This window comes from Schistocerca piceifrons, chromosome 2 (assembly GCF_021461385.2).
Source record: "Schistocerca piceifrons isolate TAMUIC-IGC-003096 chromosome 2, iqSchPice1.1, whole genome shotgun sequence".
Taxonomy (NCBI): domain Eukaryota; kingdom Metazoa; phylum Arthropoda; class Insecta; order Orthoptera; family Acrididae; genus Schistocerca; species Schistocerca piceifrons.
This window is the reverse complement of record NC_060139.1, coordinates 611926879-611942347: the sequence shown is the minus strand read 5'-3', so window position 1 is coordinate 611942347 and position 15469 is coordinate 611926879. Positions and strand designations below refer to the sequence as shown.

General features: G+C 41.7%; 1 protein-coding gene across 3 annotated transcripts in view; it reads right to left on the bottom strand.

The window, feature by feature from the left end:
- LOC124773042 (patronin) overlaps positions 1 to 15469 on the bottom strand; it is a 399845-nt gene that overhangs the window by 15208 nt on the left and 369168 nt on the right. For all 3 annotated transcript variants that reach the window (XM_047249368.1, XM_047249369.1, XM_047249370.1), the window contains one exon: positions 2996 to 3097. In XM_047249368.1, coding sequence (XP_047105324.1) covers positions 2996 to 3097 — 102 coding nt within the window. The remainder of the gene's footprint in view (positions 1 to 2995; positions 3098 to 15469) is intronic.

The window sequence follows — 15469 nt, the reverse complement described above, 5'->3', positions numbered from 1 at the left end:
ATGTAGTGCCTATCTTACCCTTCTTTGCAATGCTGATGCAGTCATGCACTACTATGCTGCCTCTTGTCCTTGCACACATTTAATATCCCATTATCCTCAGTAAATACTTTTTCATTTCTCCCTTTCTTCAGTATATTCAGTTCAGATCTCAAAATGCTGAACAACAACAACAATTTTTTTTGAGATGCTAGAGGGCACGAACAACTACATTACCTTACTGTGTCTACGAAACTTCAGGCTCAATGTTTGAAGCGAATTACGATTTACCTTTCCTAGAACTATGTTCTGTGCACAGCTTACTGGTAATAATTATGAGGAGCATTTAATAAATAATGCAACACTTTTTCCTTTGAAAGGAAGTTGGTTTTACTAAAGTTTCCAATACACTATTTTATTCCCCACTCTCAGCTACAAAACCATATTTTTCAACATAATCTTCATTCAATGCAGCGGCCTTACACCACATTACTGGGAGGGCCTGTGTACCCGTATGGTACCACTCTACTGGTTGACAATAGAGCCAATGTCTGCTGCATCAATAACCTCCCCATCATCCATGTACTGCTTCCTGCAGAATGCACTTTTCACCGGGTCAAACAGATGGAAGTCGAAGGTGCAAGATATGGGCTAAGGTGGATGAAAAAGCACAGTGCAATGCATTTTTGCCAGCTCCTCTCAGGTGTGCAGACCCGTATGAGACCTTTTACTATCATGGAGAAGGAGAGTTTGTTTGCATTCTTGTGGTGCTGAACACGCTGAAGCCATTTCTTCAACTTCTTGAGGGCAGCACAGTACACTTCATAGTTGATTATTGGATCATGAGAGAGTACATCAAGCAAAAAGATCCTTCAGAGTCCCAGAAAACCATCGCCATTACTTTACCGGCTCATCACTGGAGAAGTGGTGTGGCATCACTCCGTGGATTTCAATATTGTTTCTGATTCAAAGCGATGAATGCATGTTTCAACACCTGTGATGATGTTTGACAAAAAATTGTCACAACCAGTCATGTACAGCACAAGCAGTTCTGCAAAGATGGTCCTTCATTGCTCTTTACGGTTTTCTGTTAGGTGGCAAGGAAACCACTGGCGCACATCTTTGAATATCCCAACTGCTGGACGAATGTGTCAGCACTACCAACAGTGATGTCTAGTTGTGTGGCGTGGTGTTTGTTTGTGATCTCTCTCTCACCTTGAATGAAAGTGTCCGCATGTTTCAACATTGCGGGAGTCACAGCTGTGTGGGGCTGGCCGGTACACGGGAGAATGGACAGGTTTGCACTATCTAGTTGTGATGATTACAGATGCCTAACCCAACAAATCACCATGCCTTTTATTCATGGCCAGGTCCCCACAGACGTTCTGCAAGTGCCTATGAATATCTATGATGCTCTGGTTTTCTGCCACAAAAAAACCCTCAATGATAGCTCTTGGCTTGCAATGCACCTCCACCACAAATGTCATTTTGTAGGCTATGTATAGTGTCACCACCAACTGGAACTTCATGAAACTATACCCCCACACTGATCCACAACAAATTCTGCATGTCTGCATTTGTTTCATAACTAGCAGGAGGTATCTTTCTCATCTTTTAGTCACTTGTCTCCAATTTACTTCTTTTATATATTTTTCACCCAATGTCTTTTCAATTTTACTTGTGTGTCAGTGAACAGTTTCCAATTTTCCAAATATTCATTTACTGAGTTCTATCTGTGTGTATCGTAGTTGTTTCCTGCCTTAGGAAACACTCCACCCATCTAAACCTCCAATTGCTCTTCTTCATTTTTATCCCAATATTCAAGTGATACTATAATGAATACTGTTCATAAGACCCATGGGTCATTAGGCTGCAGGTCAAAAAGTACACTATTGTCCACAAAATTAGTATAGAACACAGACTGCAGCAATTTTAAAATATCAATAAAATAATGAACCACCATTCAAGGCAATATAGCTAGTGCCCATCAGGAGTATATAATACCACTAGAATAAATAATATTTAATGTGTGATTAGATATAGAGACTTGGGAGCATAGGAGATGCTATTCTATATTTATTGTAAATGATGTTGGAACTTTATTAATCTACACTGGCAACTAGGAGAGAACTGCTGCTGTTATATGCTGCCATTCTTAACAGTGCCTGAAAGAGATTAGGATTGGCCACTGCACTGTAAGCTTTTAGCAGAAGTGTTTACAGCTTGAAGCAATAGTGCAGTCTCACAATGCAGGACTGCCAGCATGTCGGTTGCTGCTAGCAGCCAAGACAACTGATGCCTGTAATCATGATTATGGTTTGTGCTGGCAGGCCACTTCAGTATCTCCAGCATCTCTCTGATCTTCCTTTTGAAGGTAAGTGTCTGCCTGTCTAACAAACTGCAGATGTTTATCACACAGGGACCTATCAGCACACAGCTAAACATGCATGAATGCTACCTACAGCATGGAAAAAATATTAAATTAACAGTAGCAGAATACCAATATGAATGCGGTGAATACAAACAGTTTGAGGCGGCTCACTTCTAACTATGCAACCAACTGGAAAAGAAAGATCCAGGAAGTGAGAGAAATTACAAATTGGTCACCATACAGGCAAGACTGCAGCTGCGAGGCCACCCGTTCTTTGCACTCGATAACAATCCAACAGAAACACACACAATAAGACAAGACACTCACGAGCAGCTCACTCCTGATTCACCTATGTGGCCCAATAAAAATCCAGCAGCAGTTACTATCAACGATCATCACCATCACCCCTTCTCTTAACCACTGGTACCTAATCATATGTCACATTTATCCTTTTAAGGATTATAAGGCAGGACAGAATTCAGTATGTCGGAGTCCATGTTTCATTGCTCAAATTGTATTACACACCCTGTTGAAGGCAACTTACAATAGTGGCTGAAAGTTAATGTGGTCTTCAATCATAAAAGTCAGTGAACATATATCGATAAATAATCACTGACATTTCAGAACATACTTTTTGCATTCATTTACCTGTATACTCCATCATGGAACTTGGTGTTGAACTGACATCACTAGACCCATCATCAAAAATCCGTCTCTTTGTCATCAACCCAGGTGGTAACGATCCAGGACCTGCACGAGATAAAACTAAATAATAAAATACTTATATGTAAGTACACAAGTAAACAGAAACTGGGCTGACTACTTACAGCTATATCCAGTTTCCATCCTTAGAGTCAGTCTCATCAACTAAATTGTGTCATAACTATACTTTACTGACATGGATGGAAAATGTTACACCATAAACACATTGACCAAACACTATCAAACTTATATTCCAATATTTCAATTTCATCTTTACACAAGCTCATTTTCAGTACTGAAAAAAAGACATATCTTCTACAGAAGGAGACTGATGTGAGTACATGATATCTGAACATGACCAGAACTGTAGTCAATATATAACTTTTCAAAAACCTTGAGTGCTTGCTCGGCGGCCATGGATTCAGCAGCAAAAAATACCAGATACTATTGAAATAATTCATAGGACTTGGGTTCATCACTACACTATAAACAAGTGGCCTCAAGAGAACAGCTGTGTGGCATTAACATCTCACTGCAGGCAAATGCTACCCCTGGATACCAGCTGTTGATTTGCTCTTGCCTACCAGTCACCCACCACAGTCTACTGTATGGTCACCCCATAGAGAAATCTTTATCAAATTGTCTAATGGCATCTCAGAATGTGAAGTTAGTAGTCATTTAGCAACTGAAATAAAAAAGTGTATAGGACAGAATCTAGCAATTAGAAGCCCTCAAGAAGACCACTGCGAAGAGAGTCGAAACACCATCAGAGGATTCGTCGTCTTAGATATGGCCTAATACCCAAAACTTACATTATTCAAATTAACACTGGCCATGGAAGCCCACAAACTTATATTGCTCACATTGTTCGTGGCATGAATTACAATGTAGAGTTTTCCACTAACCCGTCGGAATACGCCATTTGGTAAGCTGGTCATGAAGGGCGTGACAATGGGTTTTTTCCTTCTTACCACCTAGCAGAGCACATTCAGCCTCCCTCGCACAATTTTGATATTAGCCCCATATCAACATAATTTCAGGAATTCTAGAGGTTTGCATCTTAAGAACTGTTTTATGTGACTTCTTACCCAGCCACCTGCAGAATAGCACAGCCAACAAATTATTGTACAGCCTCCCATCAGTAGGAATCTTTATGTTGAACTGTCCAGTGGTGGCCCAGAATGTGACATCGACAGTCACTTGATAACCAAAGAAAGAGTAATGCAGATAATCCCCAGAACGTAGCAATTAGTAACTCTGAAGAGGACAGCTGTAAATGTTGTCAACAAGTTGATGGAATAGTTGTTTATTGTTTTATAATGACATAGTCTAATACTCTAAAAGATTTTATGCAAAATAGAGGAATGTAATTCATCATGGACTTGCCTGCCCAATCCCATGATTCACACCCAAAGAGCACATCTTTGATACAAAAATTAGATATGTGGTTCTTTACTAGTCTTCTGCAAGCAATTTTCATGAAATGACAACACAACATGACAGTTGCATGTACATAAATTTTGATTCCAGTCTTGTTTATTAGAGAGGTGGACAACTTTCGACATGACATGTATGGAGTTTGATATAAATCTGAACTAAAAGGAAGATCTCAAATAGTGGCCGACCTTTTTAAAGTTTATCTCTTTGATCACTGATTGTAGTACCTCATGCTTTTTGAATCCAGTGGTTTTGGTGATTAGAGTAGTGTGTCCAAATAGCATGAGAAGCCTCTTTACAGATCAGACTTTGAAATCCGGGCTACAGTCAGCCATATAACCACCATCTGGACACAAGTCTACATGGTTCTTCCTATTAGTATTTTCTTCCTCCATAAAGGAGTGTAGCATTTCAAAGAAGTCTGTTGTTTTTGTTACAAGACTTATTTTCATGAAAAAGGATCTTCATGAAATTTGTTGTCATGTATAAACCATACATAAAACATTAGGTGTGCTCCATCGTGGTTGTCTGTAGTTTGTAGCAGTACATGTAATTATTTAATACAGCAACACATCTCGCTTCTCTCTACTGCAACAGTGAAAGATGTTCATGGAGAAAAATGATTTTAATTAGTAATTTATGAAGAACAGCACACTGTGCATGCATTTTTTATTCGCATGTGGATATGAAGGGTTAAAGGGGAGCACAGTGCATCAACAAGAGGTGATGCCGAGACAGTGCCTTTAGTTGCAATGGGAAGTATTCACACTCTGCACTTGCACTTTGGGGGTTCTGTGGACTCCAGAGAAGAAGTGGCCCAAAACAGAAGAGGCTGCAAATGCAACCTTTTCCTTTTCAATGAGTTATCATGTACAGAATGGCTAAGAGCACTTGTATATGACCAATCTATTCACTCAATGTAATTTTTTATGAGAAATGTTAAATATTGAAGAGCTCTTTCGAGAGTAGTTATGTTGTTTTGTAGCTAGTGGGTACAGATATAATCTCTCTTACAGCTCTTGCCCTCCGCTGAAGGAATAGAAGTCCCATAGTACAATGATGGTGCTGCATTGCTGGACCACTGCATCAAGAATACTGCAAGAGGACAACCATCAAGTTGGAATAAGATAACAGTAATTGTGAAAAGCATCAGGATGATGGATCAATTCATGACGTAGGTACCCTTAGCAATGCAAACACAAACCTGAATCATACCATTTCAAGCTTCAGCCAACTGAATAGCAAAAATCACCCTTGCCTCTTGAGTTTTCCAACCAACTGATCATTAAAGATGTTGTTAGCCATAGGGAGTACTGGAAGACTAATAGTGTTGTCTTACAAAGGCACACTTGCCAGTTGCTTGGCAGCTGACTCGATCAGCATAACAGATACCACGTCTGCTGGTCATTTCTTTTAATTTGTGCGAAAAGTATTCTACCTTGTTTTTATTCCGTATTTATTGTAATTTTATTAGGAAACATGCTTCAGTCTACAGGACTTTGAAACAAATGACACACTTGTCATTCTTCATTTCCAACAGTAGTACACGTAACATCATTTCAGGTAACTATGATTATACTTTCTGCAGTTCCATCTATTCACATCTCTAAACCTGCACCATATATTTGAAATATCACACTTTGTAGTTATGTTTGAAACATGATCCATGCTGGCAGGGAAAAACAAACAAGGCCAGAAGACAAGCAACAATTAAAAATGAACTGCATTTGAGAAAACTAACCTTCAAACTGGTTGTTATACGAAATAACAACAAATGAGTCTTGCTGTGTCAATCACGCTGCCACTGTAACAGCACCTACCTGCTGGTCTGCAATATACATTGATGCGGGAAAAAAATCTCAACAGCAAGGAGGAGTTGTACGACAAACAAAAATTGGTAACCTAGTTTTACATCTGGAAGAGGATTCTATTCAAATATCATGCCATTTGCGTAAGAGTGATGCTAGTAGCACCACTATCAGGATGCAAATCAGGTTTGTTTCAAATACACGTTGTAGCAGTAATGGACATTAGTTACCTTTGAGATGGGATGTGGCATGTTGCTGTTACTCAAAAATGCCTTTAAGATGACAAAGACACCATTAACACCACCTCACTGAGTTTGAACGAGGGTGTGTAATACGGCTACGAGAAGCTGGATTTTCCTTCTGTGATATTGCAGAAAGACTTGGTATGAATGTAGCCACTGTATACGACTGCTGGCGGCAGCAGTCACAGGAATGTAGTCGCAAGAAGACCCAGTCCCAGAGTGTCACATGCCTCTGTCAAGAGGGAAATTCATAATGTTTGGAGTGTAGCTCTGTCACACCGTACTGTCTGCAGCAGCAATCTGAGCAGCAGTTTGCACCCCGTTGACATGACAGAGGGGAGGTGGGGGGAAACAGAGGGGGGGAGGGGGGGTGGGGGGAAACAGAGGGGGGGAGGGGGGTGGGGGGAAACAGAGGGGGGGTGGGGGGAAACAGAGGGGGGTGGGGGGAAACAGGGGGGGGTGGGGGGAAACAGAGGGGGGTGGGGGGAAACAGAGGGGGGTGGGGGGAAACAGAGGGGGGTGGGGGGAAACAGAGGGGGGTGGGGGGAAACAGAGGGGGGTGGGGGGAAACAGAGGGGGGTGGGGGGAAACAGAGGGGGGTGGGGGGAAACAGAGGGGGGTGGGGGGAAACAGAGGCGGGGAGGGGGAAACAGAGGCGGGGAGGGGGAAACAGAGGCGGGGAGGGGGAAACAGAGGGGGGGAGGGGGAAACAGAGGGGGGGAGGGGGAAACAGAGGGGGGGAGGGGGAAACAGAGGGGGGGAGGGGGAAACAGAGGGTGGAAGGGGGAAACAGAGGGTGGAAGGGGGAAACAGAGGGTGGAAGGGGGAAACAGAGTGTGGAAGGGGGAAACAGAGGGGGGAAGGGGGAAACAGAGGGGGGGAAGGGGGAAACAGAGGGGGGGAAGGGGGAAACAGAGGGGGGAAGGGGGAAACAGAGGGGGGAAGGGGGAAACAGAGGGGGGAAGGGGGAAACAGAGGGGGGAAGGGGGAAACAGAGGGGGGAAGGGGGAAACTGGGGGAAGGGGGAAACAGGGGGAACAAAGAGAAGTTATTATAAAAGAAAACGATGGATATAGTGGGGAAAATGACAACAATTAAATAAGAGGGGGTATGAGTTACGGGAGGTTAAGTTCAGGATAACGTGTTGGTGCAAGGATATGTTAGAGGCTCTGGTATTGGGTGGGAGTATCAAAACGGCCTGGGAGGTGCAGCAGGCACTGACGCCTTTGCCTATGTCTACTTCTACATCCACATCCTCCACAAGCCTGCACAGTGAGTGGCAGTGGCTGCCTGGTACCACTATTTGTCATTTCCTTTCCTGTTCCACTCACCAACAGAGCAAGGGACAAATAATATCTATATGCCTCCATATGAACCCTAATTTCTAATATTTATATTTGCAGTCCTTATGTGAAATGTATGTTGGTAGCAGTAACATAATCCTGCAGTCAGCTTCAAATGCCAGTCCTCCGAAGTTTCTCAAAAAGAACGCTGTCTTCCTGCCAGTGGTTCCCGAACCATCTCTGTAACACTTGTGTGTTGTTTGAACCTATCTGTAACAAATCTGACAGTGGTATATATCCCAAATACTTGGGTGGTGCACAAGAATAGCTCTCACTAGCAACCTATATGTTGTCTCCTTTACAGATGAACCACACTTTCCTTACTTGCTTGTTCCATTTTACATCACTTTAAAATGATACACCCAGATATTTACATGACATGATTGTGTCAAGTAGGACTATACTAATGTTGGATCCAAACATCATGGTTTTATTTTTTCTACTCATCCACATTAATTTCCATTTTTCTAAATTTAGAGCTATAAATTTTGTCTAATCATCTTTTATTCTCCTACAGTCTCTCAACTGTGACACCTTCCCGTACAGCACAGCATACTCAGTAAACAACCGTAGACTGCTGTGCATACTATCCATCACATCATTTACATATATGCAGAAAATGACAGCACTTCCCTGGGGAACTTGTGACGTTAATGTTGTCTCTGATGAACACTTGCTGTTGAGGACAACTAACTATGTTGCTTTACGTGTGAAATCTTCGTGCCACTGAAATATCAGGGAACTCATTCCAAATGATTGTACCTTTGTTAACAGTCTGCAGTGGGGCACTGTGTCAAATGCTTTCCAGAAATCTGGAAATATGGAATCTGCCTGTTGTCGTTTATATGTAGTTTGCACTATACCACGTGAGAGAAGGGCAGGCTGAGTTCTTTTACTCTTCTTGTATATAGCAGTCACCTGTGCCTCCTTCCAGTCACTTGGGACTTTGTGCTGGCCAAGAGATTCGTGATAAATGCAAGCTAAGTAAGAAGCCAAAGCAATAGAGTACTCTTCATAAAACCGAACTGGAATTCCATCCTGAGCTGCTGACTGATATATTTTCAACTCTAATTTGTTGATTATAAATGGTTTTGTGCAAGCCTGTGACTGTGATATATTCACATTATAGAAAGTATGAAAATAAAATGGTAAACAAAAACTTCGAGTAAATCAGTGAATGATGCATTGGCAGCATACTTATATATAAATAGTAGCACATACAAATAAGCACCATTGTGGAATAGATATAAGCAAATTGCAACCCAGATTGTTAAGATAAAGACCCTCTCTAGTAAAGTATTCATACTCTGTGGCAGTCTGTAACATTATCTCTGATGACTACATAAAAAAAAAATCTTTGTAGCCGTTCGTTTGTTTATGTTATTCTCAATTTATACTGTGCACAGATAATTGTGTGTGATGTTTAACATTTGAGACACTCTGCACTAATCAACCATAAGGAAACTGTAAGTACAAGTTCTTCCAAATTTCAACACTAAAACTGACAACTAACTAAAAATTGCCCATTTTTATATACTGCACTAAAGACAGCAAAACAAAGCAGAACCACACACATCAATAACATTATGTAAAAACAGCATAGTGCACAGACAAAATGCACTTGAAAATGGGAATCATTTTCTGAAATACCAGTGTAAAATGTGAATAAGAGAAAATCGTGATTCGTAGCAGAAAATGTACTTATAAACAATCCCATTATTTTCAGCTCTTTCAGTTGTTTCCGTACACCAGGGATGCTTATTACTAAGTTGTCCATATGGGAAGTCTGTGTGATGGTCAAATAATGGTATGCTGTACTATTCTCCTAAATGCACCATTTCTTAAACATGAAATTTATAATTTCATCTCTCACTTTTCTATTTCCAACCAACACATCAGACTGGTCAACAAGTAAATGGATGGAAGCCTTAGACCCGCTTAATGACTTTACATAGGACCAGAATTTTTTGGGTTCTCAGCCAGATCTTCTGCTAAGGTATGATAGTGATAAAGTTGTATGCTTCACGCACAGATCTTTTCAAAGACGAAAGAATGTGTACTAACTTTTGTCTGTCCATTTGCTTGTTCTCTTTTTAACTGAGAGTGTGCGCAACAGCCTTTGCTTCCTCACCTGTTTCTGAATTACGTTGTTAAGCCATGGTGGGTCTTTTCCATTCTTAATCCACTTATTAGGCACATAGTTCTCCAGATCATGATTTACAATCTTTTTAAATTTGGCCTATACTTCCTCTATGTCCATCTTACAGGAACTAAGTGATGTCAGTCCACTGTCTAACACTGTCTAACTGATATGCTAACAACTGCTTATCTGCTCTTTTTAGTAGAAACACTATCCTAAGCGTCTTGATTGATTTATTAACTTTCATAATCATAGTTGCTGTACTGACATCATGATTACTAATCCCTGTCTCTGTAGAGATGGTGTTGAACTTGCCCCCTTCTAACAGCCGTGTACCGCAAGTCTCTAGAGGAATGGAAGGTTCCAAATGATCGGAAAACAGCACAGGTAGTCCCCGTCTTCAAGAAGGGTCGTTGAGTAGATGCGCAAAACTATAGACCTATATCTCTGATGTCAATCTGTGGTAGAATATTAGAACATGCTTTTTGCTCACGTATCATGTCGTTCCTGGAAACCCAGAATCTACTCTGTAGGAATCAACATGGATTCTGGAAACAGCAGTCGTGTGAGACCCAACTCACTTTATTTGTTCACGAGACCCAGAAAATATTAGATACAGGCTCCCAGGTAGATGCTATTTTCCTTGACTTCCGGAAGGCGTTCAATACAGTTTCGCGCTGTCGCCTGGTAAACAAAGTAAGAGCCTATGGAATATCAGACCAGCTGTGTGGTTGGATTGAAGAGTTTTTAGCAAACAGAACACAGCATGTTGTTCTCAATGGAGAGACTTCTACAAACATTAAAGTAACCTCTGGCGTGCCACAAGGGAGTGTTATGGGACCATTGCTTTTCACAATATATATAAATGACCCAGTAGATAGTGTTGGAAGTTCCATGCGGCTTTTCGCGGATGATGCTGTAGTATACACAGAAATTGCAGCATTAGAAAATTGTAGCGAAATGCAGGAAGATCTGCAGCGGATAGGTACTTGGTGCAGGGAGTGGCAACTGACACTTAACATAGACAAATGTAATGTATTGCGAATATATAGAATCCTTTATTGTATGATTATATGATAGTGGAACAAACACTGGTAGCAGTTACTTCTGTAAAATATCTGGGAGTATGTGTGCAGAACGATTTGAAGTGGAATGATTATATAAAATTAATTGTTGGTAAGGCGGGTACCAGGATGAGAATCATTGGAAGAGTCCTTAGAAAATGTAGTCCATCAACAAAGGAGGTGGCTTACAAAACACTTGTAAGACCTATACTTGAGTATTGCTCATCAGTGTGTGATCCGTACCAGATCGGGTTGACAGAGGAGATAGAGAAGATCCAAAGAAGAGCGGCGCGTTTCGTCACAGGGTTATTTAGTAACCGTGATAGCGTTACGGAGATGTTTAGCAAACTTAAGTGGCAGACTCTGCAAGAGAGGTGCTCTGCATCGTGGTGTAGCTTGCTGTCCAGGTTTCGAGAAGGTGCGTTTCTGGATGAGGTATTGAATATATTGCTTCCCCCTACTTATACCTCCCGAGGAGATCACGAATGTAAAATTAAGAGAGATTCGAGCGCGCACGGAGGCTTTCCGGCAGTCGTTCTTCCCGCGAAGCATATGCGACTGGAACAGAAAAGGGAGGTAATGACAGTGGCATAGTAAGTGCCCTCTGCCACACACCATTGGGTGGCTTGCGGAGTATAAATGTAGATGTAGATAAGGTCCAGCATGTTTGTAGCTACATGGACTAAGATATTCCTGAAGTAGTTACTCACGACAGTTTTCAGGAAACTGTGTTGAAAAGCCATTCACAATGCTTTCTGTCCATAATCCCCACAATGAATCCATAGATGTCTCAGTGTATACACGGTAGTTTAAAGACACCTCAAACTATTATTGGATGATCTGGATATTTACATGCTCCTCACTGTACACTTTCTTTGAATGACTTTAGAACTATCACAGTGAAATCAGGTGGTTGGTAAAATCATTCAACAATTAAATTTGTTTAACTTAGATGTATTATATGTGACCATATAATTTCACTGTCACATTCAACTTTGGCCTGAATACACACATTATTTTTTACTACTGCAATGAACACTCCCTTTCCTATGGTGTCTAATCTGTCTTTCTGATATATGTAATGCACCAAGCTAAATAGCTCAGCTTTCTACTTTGGGTTTCAGCCAGCACTCTGTACTGAGAATAATTTGAGTGTGAGAACTTTCCTGGAGGGCAGTAAATTTGGGAACTTTTGTTACGAATATTCTGACTGATAAAATGTCAACAGTCAAAATGTCTTTACTCTGAATGTAGTCTGTCTTCCCTTTCTGCTTATCTACTGGCGAGTGTTCATCGGAGTACATCAAACTGCCACGTAGCCTAAAAAAACCAACCATGTGCACTTTGCAAGTACACTGCTACCTGAGCAACTGCTTCCTTGTGTAGTGCACCCCTGACCTATCAAGAGTGCTCCTAAAAATTCCCACCCAATAATGCAGGACTAGAAACCTGCAGCCAAGACCATAACAAGAGTCAACAAAGCCTTTAGTTGTAATCCTTCACTTGGCTCTAAACCAAAGGACCCTGATTAACTCTGGGAACAATGCTGCATATTGTGAGTTCTGCTTGCACCCCCGTGTGTGAGGCCATCAGCCTTCACCACATCCACCAGCTACCTGCATGAACTTAGGATGACCTCACAACCCATTCAACAGGTATGTTGGTGTCAATGTGAGCCACAACTTTCACCAATGTGAGCCACAACTTATAGACAACTGCACCTTGCACACTTGATAGCCACAGCAAGACCACATCCACATCTTGGATGAGTTCCCACCAGCAAACATGGCGCGTGCACAGAAGCTTTCTTTCCAGCCCTGAATGCTATCTTCCTAAGGGTGCTCCATAATGCGCATCATGTTGGTGGCACCTGATATAACCAGCAAAGCCCTACCCATGTGTGCCTGCTCGGATCCTACTGAAGGAGCAGCCATCTGTCAATTCACAGGGTGAATAGGCAAAGCCAGATGGCCAGTCTCCACATTAGCGCCTCCGCTTCAAGTGATGAGAATGTATTTACACCCGCTACTCACTCTGCTGTGAGGGTGGATCTACCCCTTGAGGTACATTGGGAATTGCCTCAGCAGAAGGGCCTATGACTGAACAAGTGACACCTGAGGTGCCAGATTCTCTGACACTGCTACATTCCAAGGCAGCTGCCTGCAGGTGGCTGACAGTAGCTAAAGGCACATTCAGCTGTTTGCAGACTGCGGCCAGCTCATCCTGCATCCACACACAGCATGCATACTTCCTATTCGTGCTAGCCAGACTAACTGACGAAGTAAACTATAAATGCAGACAGAAATCAAACAATGGAAAATCCAGGATGTGTGTACTGTTGACAAAGGCCATTGGCCAAAAGCTTTAAGTGTGAAAATCTTTTTGTTATGCCTATCTGCGACTCAGCATCTCCGCTATATGGTGAGTAACAACTTTCCTTCTCATTATATTAAAGCCGACAGAAACCTAGATATGCAACTTGCTATCATCCTTATGTGTCACAAATGGACACTGATGCCATAATGAGTTATGTAGCTGGCTGTTCAGAAGAAATGAAAACTCCACTACACAATTCCTGAATATACACTTACAGTTAAAAACATCGTGATAAACCTCTTAACTAGAGAAATATGAACATGATAAACCTCTTAACTGGAGAAACATGAACATGATAAACCTCTTAACTAGAGAAACATGAACAAAATTTAAGAAATAATATACTACTAATAAAACACAGGAAAAGCTAAATATGTAACTTGCCACTCTGGAGTGTGAACAGGCAACAGCAGAGGGCCTGATTCCCTTGCTTACAAAATGAATGCTTGTCCTTTGACTTAGGCCGCAGAGCATGTTCGGAAACTTGAGTGCTGAGTGTCTCCATTCTCTTCTATGCTCAGTCTTGGACTCAGCCAGTTTAGAAATAGCAATTCCTATGTAAATTGCTGTGCAGTGGGCAGAAGTTAGTTCATGCACAGTTTCACAAGTTGCTCTGCCCAGGGTACTGTAAGATTTAACAGTGGTGGAACTTGAGTAGGTGGTAGCAGGAGGGTGCCTGCAGGTTTTACAATGGGGATGAATGTTTGGGTAGGAACCATAGGGTAGTGATAATGGTTTGGGAATGCCATATGGTTCAACTAGGAAATTACAGAGATTGGGAGGGCAATGGAATATGACAGTGGGTGGAGTGGGAGGATATCAGACAGAGAGGAGCCTATTTTAGGGCTCTATTTGAGAAAGTCCTAGGTTTAGCAGTGTAATTGTTGAGTATTCAAGCCCTGGCTGACAATATGGAGGGGATGCTACTGTAAATAGAAGGAGCTACATCACACCTACTGTGGCTGGAAGGTGCTACATCATGACCAGGAAGCCGTAGCTTCAATTCTACAGTACCTTTCCCCGAATGATACAATATCTAGTGTCCCAAAAACAAGGTAACTGCATTTACGGTGGAGGTGAACAACCTGTGATGTACTAAAATGTAGGTGAGGGGGTGGGTGGAAGAAGGGATCAAATCGTTCTGCATCGTGTCACACTGTGCTATATTATGTATGGAGCAGATAATCATTTTGTTGCTCTCTTATAACCCCTTGTCTTGGTATCTAGCGAAATATCACCACTTTTCAAAGGAACACCTGTCCAGCCAACAGATTCATGCAAGTGCTGTTTTCACTGTTTGGGCAAAGGATTCTTTGGTTTTTAACTTCCGCTAAGTAGTGATCACAATGGCTATGCATCACTTTTTCTTGCTTAATGAACACTCTTCCCTGACATCAAAATAAGGAATACAGCTATTAGCTGGTCCCAGGATTTTCACCACACATCAGAACCATGGGCCAGTTCTGCGTAAATCTCTGACAGATCTGGTTTGCCAATCTGAGACCTAACATTTCCCACTAATGTGCAGACCCTGGCCATTGGATTTAGCTATACGGTCTGCCCGCATGTCAGGTCCGTTCACGTATGGGGAAAAATTGGCATATTTTTGTGGTTTATCCATGGAACCAGAACTGCTGTGCATGTGCGACAGCATGGACAACGCGTTTCTGGAGTTGTGGCAGTGTCTCACCACCAGTGCATTGGACAGTGTAGGATTTTATAGGATTTTAATATTTTTAGCACATTTTTGCATTTTAAAAATGGTTTACATCTTCGAGGTAAACTACAGGTGATGGTAGGAAAAAGATCACGGCAGTCGCCAGATGTATGGGCCTTTGTAAAGTGCAGTAATCTGTAACACCAGTAAAATAATGAACATAACCAGTTATCAGTAATAGCCTACAATAATGAACATAGTACAAGCAACATTTTACAAGCACTCACTGTAGAGTTAGTTTATACAACTCATCCCCCTGAACCCTTTCATGCTTCTTTCAAGAGACCTACACT